The 17,113-nt window shown below is 47.5% G+C and overlaps 1 protein-coding gene across 1 annotated transcript; it reads left to right on the top strand.

Moving 5' to 3' along the window:
• The first annotated feature begins 376 nt into the window (after positions 1-376).
• Positions 377-16,884, top strand: CIMIP4 (ciliary microtubule inner protein 4). Its single transcript, XM_059934836.1, has 5 exons — positions 377-398; positions 4,657-5,108; positions 6,966-7,110; positions 16,487-16,597; positions 16,793-16,884. Exons 1-5 carry the CDS (start codon positions 377-379, stop codon positions 16,882-16,884), a joined length of 822 nt encoding a protein of 273 aa, XP_059790819.1.
• Positions 16,885-17,113: the final 229 nt, after the last annotated feature.

Below are 17,113 nucleotides of genomic sequence, written 5' to 3'. Positions count from 1 at the left end.
TGTTGGGTGGTACAGATGGGGAAGAAAATATTATAGAAGAAAAGGATTGCAAAGGAAGAGGAGGAGTCCCAGGCCCCCAGTCTGTTTGAGAAGGGCCTTTGAGGCACAGGTGATGGGGGTGACCAGGGCTTTCCACAGACGGCACAGCCTGCAAGGGTCCAGGAAGCAGGCCCAGTGCCAGGGGTGGTGGGTGGATGGGGCGGGGGTTCCTTGGTGCCTGAGAGCACTGGAAGCAGCACGGAGGGACCTCTGGTCAGGGGCTGGGCAGATGGTCACTGGCCGCCCTGTTCAGCCCTCTCTGTCATTTGAGATGACCGTGTGTATTTCTTTGTCTGCAGGACTAAGTTTGGAATTACCTGTCCCAGAGCAAGAGCGGATGGAGCTGGACCACCGAGCAGGTAGGACAGGTGAACAGGGACATGCTGAATGCACATGCAGGACTTCTGGAGGGACCCCTTGGGGACAGCAGAGACTAGCCCCCTCCCCCTCTCCCTCAGTCTTGCTTTGGCCTCCAGACCCACTATGTGGCCCTAACTTCCTCGGGGCTTCTGTTTGAAGACAGAAGGAAAAGGGAGGGTATGGAGTATTGCTGAGCCTCTCCCATCTGCCAGGCCTGGGGATTATGACCCCACTGCAGTGTCCCCTCTTGTAACCGAACACAAGTTCATGTGCCCGAGGCACAGTGAGGCCAAACAAACCAAAACATCGGAGTTTGGAGCAGAGAAAGTTTTATTGCAGGGCCAAGCAAGGAGAATGGGTGGCTCATGTTCAAAACCCCCAAATTCATTGATGGTTTTTGGGGAGAAGTTTTTATAGGCAAAATTTAGGGTGAGGGCTGCAGGGTGTGTGGCTTCCTTCTGATTGTTTGGTGGTGGGGTAACAGGGCGGTGCTCCAGGAGTCTTGTGCTTGGCCTGAAGTTACCATCCTCCACCTGCGTGGACACCTTAGTTCCTGAAGAAGAACTGGAAGATATTGTTATGTATATCCCTTGAGGAGGAACCAGGACCCTGCTTTAATCACTGCACTACTGCTTTTTTCTTTTTTTTGGCCGCACCACGTGGCTTGTGGGATTTTATTTCCGGGCCAGGGATTGAACCCGTGCAAGGGTGCAGAGTCCTAACCACTGGACCGCTAGGGAATTCCCTGCACTATTGTTTCTTGATTGTTCCTCTTTTGTTTCTGCATTCCTTCCTGTCCCTGAGTAGCAGCTGTTTGAATCTGCCCTTAGGAACTCAGGGAAGGTCAAGGGAGACTGAAGCCTTTAACTTGCAAATAAGAAATGGGGAACCCAGAAAGGCTTTTATGCCCAGGAGGGCCCTACAGGGTCCTGATCGGCTTCACTCTCAAGGCTCAGAGGCAAAGCAGCAATGCTTTGTGCACCAGAAAGGCAGGATATGGGAGAACACAGCAGGGGCCTGGTCTCTAGGAGTGGAAGGTCCATGTAGGTCCTGAGTGAACCAAACGCAGGGAGCCGTATGGCCCAAGGAAGGGAGGAAATCGTGTCCCAGGCCTGGGGAATAGTGCGGGCAAAGGTCTGGAAGTGAGAGTGGGCTGGTGCTTTGGTGAAGCTGAATGAAATTCAATATGGTTTGAAGGCTGGAGAAGGGAGGTGGGTGAGGAGGCTGGGCTGGGGTCCTGGGACCGATTCCAAGGGCAGGGCCTCTGCCCTGAGGACGAGGGGAAGGGTTTCCATGTAGGAATGACTGGGTCAGGTCAGCTCTGAGAAATGTCCGCACCGGTGAGGGGCTGGCGTCTGGGGCTGGCGGGTGGGATGTGGAGAGAGGCGCATCCAGGGACGCTGGGGCAGGGCTCCTGCTGGAAGCTCTCTCCAAAGACCCGAATGACCTGGAGGCCTAGTTAAACACTCAGATCCCAGCCTCTCCCAAGAAGATTCTGATGCAGCAGCTCTAGGAGGGGCCCAGGAATCTGTATTTCTAATGACTGCCTGCAGGGGATTCTGATAAATGACCCAGCTTGGAGAATTCTGATGACTGATCGCTTGATCCTCACAACAGCAAGTAAAGTAGGATGAACTCTGCCCCGTTGTACAGGGGAAGGGAGTGGAGGAAGCGTGGAATTGCACTGAGATTCTTGGAATGCCAGCTACAGACATTCATTCATTCATTCAACAGACATGTAAGCCCAAGAGGACGGGGGTTGACCCACTTAGCTCACTGTTGGGGCCCCAGTGCCTAGCACAGCACTGACACACAGTAGGTGCTCGCCTGATGGCTGAATTGGTGAAGGTATTGGCTCTCTGAGCCAGGGGACACGAGACACGGTCCTGGCCATTACAGCGCTCCTAAGCCCAAAGGCCAGGTGGAAGGTGAGCCGACAATTACATACACTGTGTTTAGAGGCGGGCAGGAGCACAGCCTGGGAGAAATGGGAGCACACATCCTGGAGTCCTGAGCCCTGAGACCTATGGGCTCAGGAGCCCAGCCTTGCGCTGGGCTTCACTCTCCCCACAAGTACAGGGAGGGGCCGTGGTTGATCAGGCTGGTGCTGAGTGCTCTTAATGTTCTCTGTCTCCATTCTTTTGAGAAGGGTCGCTGTCCCCATCCTGGAAGCCTTAGTTGTCCCCAGAAGCGCCCCTTTGCTTGGCTGTCTGCTTGTTGGGGCAGAACCCAGGACGGGAGGGAGGGTAGGCAGTCTGGTCTCTGGGGAACAGGTTTTTCCTCTTTTGTGTAGATGACGAAAGGGCAGGAACAGGATACTCTGACTTGAGCTCCGTGGGGTGAGGATGGTGAGGAGGAGAAGGGCAAGGAGGAAGCGGGCAGGCCTGGACCTCAGCTTTCTCTGTCTCTACTGCCCTGGGGAAGGGTCTGCAGCCCCCACGGGTGGGCAAGGGGGGCTTGAAATAAAAACCTCTGTGGCCGGCAAAACCTGCCATTTCCAGCAGCTTTCTCTGAAAAAGAAACCTGGAAACATCTGAACATCCACCCGCAGGGCAGCGGCTAAAGCCTGCATGGTTTGAAAGGAAAGTTAGGTCTGTGTTTGTGGCCAAGAATAGATCCCCAAGGCACAGTGTTAAATTTTTAAACAGCAAGTTACAAAGCAATACATGGAATCTGATCGCATTTATAAACCAAAGTGAAGCCAAACTATGCATCTTTCAAGAGCGCTAGGACCCATCTAGAACGTTTTGGAGGGAAGGTCATCAGACAAGCTTACAGTTACAACCTGGGACTGAGGATTGTGGGGACAGAGGCAAGTGCGAGAGGGTGGGGACTGACTCGTTTTCTATATTTTGCCCAGTAAGAAAGAGTTTACATATTACTTGGGTATTATAACGTGTAAAACATTATTCAAAATGTTTATTTTAAGTCTCCATCCAGTGGGTTGTAAGACGCACTGTTACTTACCTGTCACTAAGAAAGAAAACATCGCTGGTTAGACCAGGGCCCACTGATTGTCAGACACAGCCTGATGTCAGCGATGCTAACATGAGAAGAAAGGACGTTTTAGAACTGATGGGGTGCAGGGTGACCCTGGGTCTGACGCCCCTGCAGCCATGTGTTCATTCACTTGCTCACTGATGGGTGTCACCAACATCTCCGGTACACAGGGCTCTGGGGGATGCTGAGGGAGGCCCAGGACTGACTCACCTGTGGACCTGCCTCAGTGACTCCCCTCCTGCATGGAGGAGAGAAAATGAGAGGGTTTGTAGCTCACAAGGTTGGAGAAGGGGAAAATCCAGAGAGTGGAGCGTGCTGGGGACAGAGTTGTGGAGCTGAGAGGAGGCGATGGCCCTGGCAGCTTGGGGTGGGTGTCAGGGAGGACTTCCTGGTGGGGCTGCATTGGAAGGAAGCAGTAGGATTTTGACTTAGGGAAAAAGAGGGGCTGGCCTTCCGGGCAGCGAACTAGCCTGAGCTGACGCTGGGAGGTTGGACATCACAGGGTGTGGTGCGGAAGAAGTGGCGGTCTGTTTGGCTGGAGCCGGGGATGGGGGAAGAGAATGAGGAGGAGACCTGTAAGCTGGGAGCAGGAGATCCTCGGAACTGGGAGTCAGGGCAGGAGTGGGGTGGGGGGAGGGGAGGGGAGTGGTCGAGGTGTGAGAGGCTGGAAGCAGCTGCGGTGACACCGCTCCATTAGCTGGAGAACAGAGGAGGCAAGTGGGGTTGGGGAGCAGCTCTAAGTGGGGAGCAAAGGCCGGCTCAATCCAGCTCTAGTACTTTTCCAGCCGTGCGACTTGGCCAAGCTGAGGGATGCCCTCTGCCAGCTTCCACAGCTGCTGGTTTTCCTGACTGGATTGCTGGGGGGATTCAGGGTGGGGAAGGGAACTAACCAAATGCAGCCAGGTTCACTAAAGCACAGAGAGGTCACAGCCCTTGCTGAAGGTCACACAGCTAGCCTCAAGGCTGGTCAGGCTTGGGCTGCAGTCCCTACTGGCAGAAACAATGAGGGCTGCCCTGTCCAGTGGGAGGCTTGGCAGGCTGAACTACCCTCTCCCTTGGTCTCTCTCCTGATTTCTCACCCATGCTTCTGGCCCCCGTGACTTCTTTCTGTCCCTGTCTTTTTTCCTGCTCTGGATCTCTGGGGCTCCGTGTCTGTCTGTTCCCCCACCCCACCCCCATCCCCGTTTTCCTTCCTGCCCTCCACTCTCTGCATCTGTCTGTCTCCTCTCCTTCCTTCCCTCTCTCTTCCCTTTTTAGGTACAACCACTTTGACCGGGGCCCATCTGAACAACAGCAAGGAAGGCCAGCAGGACACGGACCCCTGGAGAACTGCCCGTAGCCCACTGGATACCTCCAAGTTCAAGTACCAGCTCCCAGTCTCCCCTCAGCCGTCCATGTACCGAGGAGACAGCCCCCGAGGCAGCTCCCTCGGGCAGGCCTCCCTGGAGGAGATCCGGCCTCCACCCCCGAAGGCTGTCAGCCGGGACTCTCCCCAGAGGAACTCACAGCCGGGGTCCCTGAAGAAGGAGAGCTACAGACCCTCCTCGAGGGAGAGCAGGGCCTCCTTCCGAGAGGGGGCTCAGCCGTGCCAGGGGCTGGAGGAAGACCCCAACTTGGGGGCACGGGGCCAGAGTAGCAGCAGTATTCCCAACAACATTCGTCACAAGTTTGGGAGCAACGTGGTGGACCAGCTGATCTCCGAAGAGCAGGTGTCAGAATGGGGCACAGGAGGCTAAGGGCGGCAGGAGAGTCATGCATGGAGACTGACAGTGAGGACCCCTAAGGAAGCTGCTCTTGAGTACAGAGTCCCTGTAACAATATCATCAGAAAGTAGTGTTTACTGAGCACTTGCTCTGTGCCAGCTCCTGTGCACTGTTTAGTCTTCACATCTAACTGTTCAATCTTCCCAGTGAGGGAGGTACTATAATTATCCTCATTTTACAGATTAGAAGCCCAAGGCTTAGCAGGCTTAAGTAAATTAACCAAACTTAAAGAGGATCCAAACTGGCTAGCAGATTCTGGAGCCTTGGCCCATAATGACTTTGCAGTTAGAAGTCTTGTGTTTGAATTAGATGCTTTTAACTCAAGTCTCCTAAAGGGGACAGGATTGACTGGGAATCAGAAGACTTGGGTTTGAATCCTGGCTCTGCCCCAGAATACTGAAAGACTTTGGATAAGTTACTTCTCCTCTCTGGGCTCTAGTCTCTACATCTCTAAAGTGAGGCAGTTAGACTAGATCAGGCTGGCAAATACACAGCATGCATTCCATAACTGTCCTAGCCTGCATTCATGGCAGACATCACTAATCGATTCTGGCACTTTTTCGTACTTGGTACATCATTCTAGGAACTCAATGCTGATCCACTGAAAGTTGAAATGAAACTTATCTGCCATTTCTGGTCAAATGGTCACCTGCTCTGGCATCTTGAGTCATATTTTCAAAGCCACCGTCTCAACCCTCATGGTGACTACATTGAGCAGCAGGCCGGGCAGGAGTCATTGTTTCCTTTTTTAACAGATGGTAAATCTGAGGCTCAGAGAGGTGATATGATCTGCCCAGGGTCACACTGAGCAAGCAGGAGAGCCAGGGTCACAAAGGCTATGGGCGGGACCCCTTTACATTTTGTCATCTTAAGGTGGGGATACTCCCCCCCTCCTCCCCACCAACCTGCTAGTCTGGGAGGTCACAATCCTAAATTCCCTGCCCCACTTGGAGGATCTTGTCCCAACTTAAGGTTGGCTGTATGGTCACTATCTCTCACTGCACCTCCTGGCTTTGGGAAGGTGCCATTTCTCTCTTTGGCCATCGTGGTCCTGGGCTTAATCAAGAGATCTGTTTTGTTTTTTTTTTAAATCCAGCTGTGACCCAAATCACAAGGTCATCAGGCCAGCAAATATCAGAACTGGAAGCTACTTCAAAGGCCACCCAGTTCTGCCCCCACCCTCATTTTATGAGTAGGGGAACTGAGACCCTGAGGCCCAAGCAAAGACTTGCCCAAATCAGCAGCTGGTATATAGCAGAGTTGGGACCCAAACCCAGGTTTAATGGCTCCTAGGCCTGAGCTCAACCACTCCGGGCCTCAGTTTCCCCATTGGTACAAGGAAGGAGCTGCCCCTGGTGAAATATAAGGAGCTACCTAGAGTTGACTTGTGTGATGCTTCCATTGTAGCAGGCAAGCCAGGGCTTTGTTCACCAGCTGTGTGATGGGCAAGTCCCTGCCCTGAGGCACAGTTTCCTTATTTATAAAATGTAGGAATAATATCATCTTATAAAGATGTCCCCTGGTGATGTTCTACAGTATGTACCCAATGTAGGGAGAAGCTTTCACGATCATTCTCATCCTTGATGCCCGAGGCCTATGTGGGAGGTGGGGTGGTGTGGGAGGGTGGAGGGACTTCAGCTATGCCAGCTCCCAGGCCTGGGAGTTGGTTGAAGGCTGCAGGCTAAGGGTGGGGTGAGGGTGGTGGAGGCAGGTTCAGAGGGAGGAGAAATTAGAGGGGAGATACGGGACTTGACTCTGCTTCTCTACCCCTTGTCTCTCCTCCCTCCCTCCCTCCCTACTCAGGCTCGAAGGGCCATTGGTGAAGACTTGGACGGCCAGAAAAGGGCAAGCTCATGGCCCAGCAGGATCCAGAGGCCCGCCGAAATCATCTCCGTCTTTTCAGACTACTATGATCTGGGCTACAACATGCGGTCAAACTTGTTTCAAGGTCAGGCTGAAGGGCAAGGGTGGGGGCTGTGAACACCCATAGTCCCCAAGGCACTGGGCAAGGAAGGACTTGGACCCGCAAAGGAATCTAAGACCCCAGGATACATCTCCAGGGACACTCATTTCACGGCCACCAAGGGCCTCCTCTGTGCCAGGCTCTGTGCCGAGAGCTGGGAATGTCCAGTCCCCTGGCGAGTCTGTCCTCACTGTACAGATGGTCCCTCCCAGTTGGCAGTCAGCCCTTACTCTCCCTGTACCTCTGGTGTCTTAATCTGCCAAGAGGAGGCCGGGGCACCCCTGGTCTGGCCACCTTTGGCTACAGTGACAGTATCAGGCTTCCTGTGTTCAAAGGTCAGCTCAGCCGATGGGTGTGGCCTCGGGCAGGATCCTTAACCTCTGAGCCTCAGCCAATCTTCTTGGTACAATGGGGCTAACAACATGGCAGGACTCTATGGAGGAGCTTGGCCTGCAGCCCCCAGTGAGTCCTCTTTTTTTTTTTTTTGGCTGTGCCTTGAGGCTTGGGATCAAACCTGTGCTCCCTGCAATGGAATTCCACTGGATCGCCAGGGAATTCCCACAGTGAGTACTTAGTAGCTGACAGGCCAGCACTTTTCTTTCTCGGATCCCACTGGTGGCACCTCTGGGCCAAAGTGTGGGTCAGAGGCCCGGACATCTGCAATGTGTCCTGTGGGTCCCCCTCGGTCCTGTTTGTCAGGGGAGTGCTTCTAGCTCCATATCACAGGCAGATGGGAAACAATTTGCCCAGAGTAGTAGGAGGTGGATCTGAAGCTCAAATCCAGGTTTTTCTTCTGCCTCCAAAGTCCCAGAGTCTTTTCCCGGCACTGGATCACCTCCCGAGCTAGGACCCTGTTCCCAAGCGTTTAACCGATTGCTTGGACGCCGGTCCTCGGTCAGCAAGGGGTGGCTTCTCTGCAGCCCCACGTTCTAGTTTGACCTCATTGCAAAAGGTCAAGTCTTTCTGGCCCGCTTCTTTCCTCCATCCTTACTCCATGCCTTCTCCAGTGTCCCCAGGGCCTGTTAAACCTCCTACCTGGCTCAGATCCCCATCACCCGAGGAACCAGACAGCCACTGGAAGCCTTTCTGGGTTTTTCTTTGAGCTTGAAGAAGGGGTGGTGCTTGGGGAGAGAAGAGAGAATACAGCTCAGATTGTCCTGTTCTGGGCCTCAGGAGTCGGCCTTCCACTTGTCTTTAACAATGATCACTCAGTATTTCTTACGTAGGCCTTTATATGGTGATGTCTACATACATTTAAAAGAATGATATAGAAAGCGTCTGTGTACCCCTCACCCAGCCTGAGAAGCACAGCTGTGTCAAGGGGGCAAACCCTTGGAACCAGTGCAACCCAGCTTGCTCCAGCTTCTAAGAGTCGATTGTTAAATTTTACTGAACTGTTGGCATCATGAGAGATCTTTAAATTGACCGTGGTCGTGCAATGGACCTTTGAACAACAGGGGAGTCATGGGTGCCACTTATCCCCGCCTCCACTGCCCCACAGTCAAAAATCCAAGTACTGATATCTTTGACTCAAAAACAAAAGAACTGATAAATGACTCATCCAAGGCCAGGAAGCTGAGATAGTTTGGATAGAATCAGGACTCAAACCCTAGTTCTTTTGATCCCATGTATTGTGACTTCCTACCAAACACAAACTTTCCCCATACCTAGTTAATTTTTAAAGATCTGTAAAAGGAAAATACAGGTACTATATTTATTGAAAAAAAATACACACATAGGTGGACCCGAGCAGTTCAAACCCATGTGGTTCAAGGGTCAACTGCATTGACACTCCACTAATTGGCAAGTGCTACAAATTAGGGCGTTGCTTTCTGCACCCAACTGTCAGTGTGCCTCACCCATGTGTCCCCCTCCGTTTCCATCCGCCCAGGCTGATCTTGGCATTTGCTGCTCCGGGTTGGGGAGGCACTTGTGGCTAGACAGGAGTGAGGGAGGGGAAATCAGAGAGGAAACGGGCTAGGTGGGGAAGGCCACAGGAAGGTCTTAAGCAGAGAAGGGCATTGTTTGACTTAGGTTAAAGGATCACTACTGTTGATATGCTGAGAAGAAAAGTAAGGGAGCTGGGCAGAAACAGGGAAACCAGTGAGGAGGTGATTGCAAAAATCCAGGTGGGGTTAATGATGGAGGCTTGGTCTCGAGAGCAGGGTTGGTGCGTTGCACGACTCTAGTGGATACTATTGTGCAATATGGTGGCACAGGGAGATAATGGTAAAGGTGACCTGATGCAGGAGGAGTCTGGCTATGTGTGTAAGGCAGAGCAAATAGAATGTGTTAATCAGTGGATTTGGGGTGTGTGAGAGAGGAATTAAGGTTGATGTCAAGGTTTTTCTTTTTTTTCATAAATTTATTTATTCATTTTTTTGGCTGCGTTGGGTCTTCGTTGCTGCGCATGGGCTTTCTCTAGTTGCGGCGAGCGAGGGCTACTCTTCCTTGCGGTGCGTGGGCTTCTCATTGCGGAGCATGGGCTCTAGGCGCGTGGGCTTCAGTAGTTGCCGCACGTGGGTTCAGTAGTTGTGGCTCGCGGGCTCTAGGCGCAGGCTCAGTAGTTGTGGTGCACAGGCTTAGTTGCTCCGCGGCATGTGGGATCTTCCCAGACCAGGGCTCGAACCCGTGTCCCCTGCATTGGTGGGCGGATTCTTAACCACTGCGCCACCAGGGAAGTCCAGATGTCAAGGTTTTTGACCTGAACAACTGAAAGGATGGAATTGTTATTTACTGAGATAGAGAAGGTTCCAGGAGGAGTGGGTTGAAGAAATCCTATGCCATGCTGAGTCATAAAGATGATCTTTTACATAGTCTTCTAAAATATTTAGCTTTGCTTTTCACATTTAAGTCTTTAATCCATCTGGAGTTGATTTCTCTTTTCAGTGTGAAGCAGGGATTCATTGTTAATTCCTCCTTTATGTGGATTAGCAATTGTCTCAGTACCTTCTTTTTTTTTTTTTTGTCTCAGTACCTTCTATTGAATAATCTCATCTTTCCCCCCAGTGACCTGCAGTGGTACTGCTGGTATCCATCAAGTTTCCCTATGTGCATGGATCAGTTTCCAGGCTCTCTATTCTGCCCACTGGTTTAATATTACACTTTTAATTATCAAGGTATTATAAGTAGTCTGATATCTGGTTGGGCTGTCCCTACTCCCCACCCCTCCATCACCAGCAGCAGGAGCAGCTAATGTCTTAGCTATTCTAGGTTCTTTGCTCTTCCATATAAATTCTAGAATCAGCTTGTCAATTTCCATGAAAAACCCTGTTGGTATTTTGATTGGAAGAACATTGAACCTGCAGCTCAGTTTAGGGGCAGTTGTCAGCTTTATGATAATGAATTTTCCAATCGATGAGTATGGTCTACAACTCCATTAATTTAAATCTTCCTTCAATATCCATCAATAACATTTTGTAATTTTTTCCTATAAAGATTACACAGCTTTTTGTTAGACTTGTTTTGAAGAATCTCTTATTTATCTATTTTTTTGCTGCTTATTGCAAATAGTATCTTTTTAAAAATCACATTTTCTAACTTTGCTGCTTGTATACATGGAGGCAATTTTAATTTTTGTTCTTTAATCTTATATACAGAAGCCTGACTCAGCTCACCTATTAATTCCAGTAATTTGTTTGTAGATTCTTTGGAACTATTTTTAAATAATAATAATGGCTACATTTATGCATCGCATGTAACATTCACCAAGCCCTGCTCTAAGTACTTCATGTACATTTTAATTCTCACAAGAATCTTATAAAGTGAATGCTATAGTGCTATAATTCCCCCCCACCCCTTTTTTTTTAAAGAAAGGAAAAATGAGGCATGGAAAGGTTAAATAACTTGCCCTTAAGGGCACACAGCTAGGAATAGTCAGAGTTGGGATTGGGATTTGAACTCTGGCAGTCTGAGGCCAGAGTTCACATTATTACCAGGAGGCATTTTTTTTTTTAATAAATTTATTTATTTTGGGGTGTGTTGGGTCTTTGTTGCTGCGCGCAGGCTTTCTCTAGTTGTGGCGAGCAGGGGCTTCTCTTGTTGCAGAGCACGGGCTCTAGGCGCGTGGGCTTCAGTAGCTGTGGCTCGCAGGCTCTAGAGCGCAGGATCAGTAGTTGTGGCGCACGGGCTTAGTTGCTCCACGGCATGTGGGATCTTCCCGGACAAGAGATAGAGCCCATGTGCCCTGAATTGGCAAGCAGATTCTTAACCACTGCCCCACCAGGGAAGCCCACCAGGAGGCTTTTCGCCACCTTTATACCATCTGTTCTGGTTGGCTTGTCAAGGACAATGGTGCAAATAAGCAGGGGAAGCAGGCATCCTCCTCTCCAATTTTTTTTTTTTTTTTTTGGCATGCAGGATCTTATTGCCACACTAAGAGTCTTAAACACTGGACCACCAGGGAAGTACGATAGAATACTTTTTTTTTGGTCCAAGCCATGCAGCATGCAGGATCTTAGTTCCCCAACCAGAGATCAAACCTGGGCCCCCTGCATTGGAATCACAGAGTCTTAACCACTGGACCACCAGGGAAGTCCTCCTCTCCTTCTTGATTCTAACATTTTACCAATAAATGTAATATTTTAAAAAGAATTTGAAGACACCGTTTATCAGATTGAGGGTCCCCTTTATTTCTAGTTATCACTTTAGTTTTTTAAAAAATCATGAATGAGTGTTGAGTTGTATTAACTATTCATATAGCTGTAATTTAGATGATCATATGATTTTTCCTTTGATCTGTTGATGTGGTAAATTATAGTAACTGATTTTTAAATATTAAACCAAACTTGTATTCCTGCATTTAAACCAGTGTAGATGCATTATCTTTTTTTTTTAAAAGCCTGTGTCTTTTTTTTTAAATTATTAACACCTTTAATTATTATCTATTTATTTATTTATTTATTTATTTGGCTGTGTTGGGTCTTCGTTTCTGTGCGAGGTCTTCCTCTAGCTGCAGCAAGCGGGGGCCACTCTTCATCGCGGTGCGCGGGCCTCTCACTATTGTGGCCTCTCTTGTTGCGGAGCACTGGCTCCAGACACGCAGGCTCAGTAGTTGTGGCTCACGGGTCTAGTTGCTCCGCGGCATGTGGGATCTTCCCAGACCAGGGCTCGAACCCGTGTCCCCTGCATTAGCAGGCAGATTCTCAACCACTGCGCCACCAGGGAAGCCCCATTATCTTTTTTAATTGTGAAAACTGCCATGGAGAAGAGTGTATAAAATCTCTGTGTGCACTATAAAGAATAATAATAAATAGCCATGTGCCACCTCCCAGGTCAACAGAGGGTGTTACAGGGACCTCGGAAGCCTCTCTTGTATTTCTCCCAGCTGTGTCACCTGACTTTTGTTTGACTCTTGTTAATGATCCCTTTGCTTTTCTTTATAGTGTCAGACCTCTCTGGGCAGGTGACCTTTGAGAACAGACCAGAAGGATGGGGGCTCAGCCTGTGGCTTGCTGGGGAAGAGTAGTCGGGCACAAGTACCATGTTGAGGATGTAGGCTCTTCCTGGCCTTTTTATTGGGAACCATTGTAGGATTTTGTACCGAGGAGTGACTTATGTTTCCAACGATCCATCTGGCTGTTGTGTTGAGACAGGACAGAACTGCCAGTGGGGCAGGAGTAGAATCAGGGGGACCACTGAGGAGGATCAGATCAGGGGTAGGACTGAAAATGGCTCCAGGGCTTCCCTGGTGGCGCAGTGGTTAAGACTCCGCCTGCCAATGCAGGGGACACGGGTTCGAGCCCTGGTCTGGGAAGATCCCACATGCCGCGGAGCAACTAGACCCGTGAGCCACAACTACTGAGCCTGTGCTCTAGAAGCCCCTGAACCACAACTACCGAGCCCGCGTGCCGCAACTACTGAAGCCCGCGCGCCTAGAGCCCGTGCTCTGCAACAAGAGAAGCCACCGCAATGAGAAGCCCGCGCACTGCAATGAAGAGTAGCCCCCCACTTGCTGCAACTAGAGAAAGCCCGCGTGCAGCAACAAAGACCCACCACAGCCAAAAATAAATAAAATTAAGAAAAAAAAAAGTTGAAAAAAAAGAAAAGAAAATGGCTCCAGGCTGGTCTTCTCTCCACTAGCCCACAGCTGGTCCACGGAAACAGTTGTACATCCTTGCACTTGAGGAAGTATGCCTGGCCCTGGTGCTCTCTCTGTCCCGCTCTCTCAGACCAATGCCTCTTGTTCCAAGCCTTGGTGTCCCCCAAACCCTCGAGCTCCCCAAGTGACCCCACTGAAGGAGTCTGATTCACAGCTCACTTTAATATCTGATCTCTACCATCCTTAGGGCTTCAGTCCAAGTTTTTAACTTAACATTCTGTTATGTAAGCATTTAAAGCCATAAATACGAAACACCATAAAAATTGCTTTAAAAAAAGGGGATTTCTTTCTTGATAGCATCATCGTTAGAGAACACGACCTGTAATGATTTCTGTCCTTTGAAATTGTGGAGCCTTATAACACAGCAGATGGTCAATTTTTATAGATAGATAATCAATATGCATTTGAAAATTCTCTCTTGAGTTCAGGATTCTGTATTTGTCCAATAGAGCAGGCTTGCTAATTATTTCTATACAAATCTTTTAATTCCTTGTTAATATTCTTTGCTTGATCTATTAATTACTAAAAGATGTACCTTTAAGTCTTTCCCTATGATAGCAGACTTGTCAATTTCTCTGTCAATTTTGCTTTACCTATTTTAAGATTATTCTAGTGCAGCTAGTTTAGAATTATTATATCACCTGAATGAACTGGAGTTGTTTTTATTTCTTATAGTGCTTTTGCTTTACAGTCTATTTTGTCTGATATTAGTATAGTATGACCAGATTGCTTTGATTTGTATTTTTGTGGTATTAATCTTTTTCTGTATTTCCATGTTTATCCTCTTTCTGTCCTTTTGCTTTAAATATGCTTTAAATAATATATATCTGGAAAATATTTTCTGTAGCCTGAGCATCTGTTTTTTAATCAGTTGGCCTACTCCATTTATATTTATTTTAATTACTGATATATTCGGATTTATTTTTATGATCTTATTTTGTATCTTTCATTTGTCCTAATTTTTCTATGCTGCTTTCTTTCTCCTTCCCTTGTTTTGGATTTGAGTGAGCTCCCCTTTTTTCCCAATCCAATTTTTGTCCTTACTTTTCCTATTCTCTCAGTGGTTATCTTTGACTTTTTTTTTTTTGGCCACGCCATGTGGCTTGCAGGATCTTAGTTCCCCGACCATGGAAGCGTGGAGTCCTAACCACTGGACTGCCAGGGAATTCCCTATCTTTGACATTTTTACATGCATAGTTAGCAAATTCTAAAGTTAATCAAGGTATTTCAGCTTTTCTGAACAATATAAGGATGTTAGCTTCACATTTATTCTCTCCACCCCCCCATATCAGCTGACATGTTATTATTTTACAGGTTTTTTTTTTTTTTACTATACATAAGCAAAGTAGTTTAAACTGTGGATTCTGGAGCCACAGGTCCAGGTTTGAGTCCTCCATCTTTCACTTACCAGCTGTGTCACTTTAGACAAGTGATTTAGCCTTTCTGTGCTTCAGTGACTTCAACAGCAAGGTGGGGGTAATAATCACCCCCATCTTCTTAGGGTTGATTCAGTGAGTAAGTTCGGTAAAGTTTTGAATGAAAACTGTGCTTAGCATATGTTAAATCTTCAAACATTCTTATCTATCACAGTCATTATTTTGCCCCATATATTCAACATTGGTACTGTTATCATAATTGATGTGTATTTAGATTTATTCAAGGTTTCCACTTTCTTTGCCTACTATTCCTTCTTTTGTCTCAGATTTTCCTTCTGGGATTATTTTTTTTTTCTGAAGTATGTTGTTTAGAAGATATTTGGGGTGAGATTCTGTTGTTGGTAAATTTTAAGCTCAGAAAAGTTTTATTTCATCCTATTCTTGGAAGACAGTTATTGTAAACAGTTCTAGATTGTTGATTTCTTTTTGTAAGCACTTTGATGGTGTTAATTCATTTCCTTCTGGCTTTGATGGTTAATCAAATTCATTGTTATCCTTTGTAACTAATCTGTCTTTTCTCTATGGCTACTTCTAAGATTTCTTTGTCTCTGGTGTTCTAAATTTTACTTGGTTGTACCTAGGTAAGGAATTCTTTTCACTTACACTCACTGGGGAATTTTTATTCTTGAATCTAAAGATTCATATATTTCATCAATTCTGGAAAAATTCCAGCCACTAGCTTTCCAAATATTGCCCCTCCCTGTTTTCTCCACTCTCTCTCCTTCAGAACTACAATTAGACGAATGTTAGGCCTTCTCATTTAATTTTCATTTAACAGCTTTTTCATATTTTCCACATCATTATATCCCCACTCTGTGCTGCATTCTAGTTAATTTCTTTAGATATATCTACCAGTTTACCATTTTTTCTCAGCTGTATCTAATCAGCTCTTTTACCTGTTCATTGAATTTGTTTTTAAACATTATGATGTCAATTTTCAAACTTAGAATAGTTTAATAAATACATGGTGCACTTATCATACAGCTTCAACAATTATCAATATATGACTAATCTTGTTTCATCTTTTTTCCCACCCACCCATTCATTCCCACCCCAGTTTATTTTGAAGCAAATCCCAGGCCTCTTACCATCCATTACCTTTCAACTATTATGTTTCATTTCTGAAATTCCATTTGCTTCTTTTACTAATCTGTCTGTTCTTTCTGGGTAACTTCTTATTCTTTTCTCACACTTTTATTTATTTATTTAATTAAAATTAATTTTTATTGGAGTATAGTTGCTTTACAATATTGTGTTAATTTTTTTTATTGGAGTATAGTTGCTTTACAATGTTGTGTTAGTTTCTTATTCTTTGTTTATACTTTTGTTCTCTTTTTCACAACTTCACACATTAAATTATACTTATTTTATATTCTGTAATGGATCATTCAAATCCTTGTTATCTTTTGGAATTTGGTTCTCTGTTTGATGATTTTTCTGACTTTTGATCATGGTAACTTATTTTCTTGTGTGTGTGTTTTAACTTTACACACAGACATAAACATTTTCTGAAAATACAGGTATCAACTGCCACATGCCAGCTGCTCCAATGAATGTAATCTTCCCAATCTTGTGAGAACATTTTATTCTTTTGAATAGATTAAGAGACCAAAGCTCTGAGACGTTAAAATCTTGTCTGAGGCCACACTGTTCATAAATGATGGAGCTGGCATTTGAGCCTAGGCCAGCCTCCCCTTGCCTAACTCTCCCCACACCCCGCCCTTCCGCAATCCACCATCCATAGGGGAAACTGACATATGAACCCTGGAGTACCTGAACTCTGTTGACTTGGGGCTTCTGGGGATTTCTTCATGGGGTTCCACAGGGGCCCCACAGGAGATGAAGAGCCTGATGAAGGCCTCCTACACCCCTGAGGTGATTGAGAAATCAATGAGGGACTTAGAGCACTGGCATGGCAGGAAGACGGATGATCTGGGTAGGTGGGGAGCTGGGGGCGTGGGAGGGGGGCACTCCCTGGGCAGGGTGTGTTGGCCCCAAGGTCCAGAGAGAAACCACAACAGCAGCTAGAACTCTGGGGTGGGTCCAGAAGACATATGGTTTACCACTGGGGCCTGGACACTCCAGAGGTCCTCTGGGTGATTTGTGCTGGTTCCTTCCCTGCTCTCTGCAGGACGGTGGCACCAGAAGAATGCGGTGAACATGAACTTGCAGAAAGCACTGGATGAGAAAGAAAAGAGCAAAAGCAAGAACTCGAAGTTCTAGATACAACCCAGAAGAGGTGCTCTCCACTCAGAGAAAGTGCTAATAAAGAAAGGCACACATCTGAACCTTCGCCTCTGCTTGGCGTCGCTCTTCAGGCTGGGGGAGGGGGCAATGTGCAGTGCTGGAGAGACCTACTGAGGAAGGACAGACGCTCTAAGGACCCCAACTACCCCCTAGCTCTCCCTCCTGGGGACACACACACACACACACACACACACACACCTTTCCC

This window comes from Balaenoptera ricei, chromosome 10 (genome assembly GCF_028023285.1).
Source record: "Balaenoptera ricei isolate mBalRic1 chromosome 10, mBalRic1.hap2, whole genome shotgun sequence".
NCBI lineage: Eukaryota > Metazoa > Chordata > Mammalia > Artiodactyla > Balaenopteridae > Balaenoptera > Balaenoptera ricei.
Note: the sequence above shows the minus strand (reverse complement) of the source record. Positions and strands in the feature narration are given on the sequence as shown.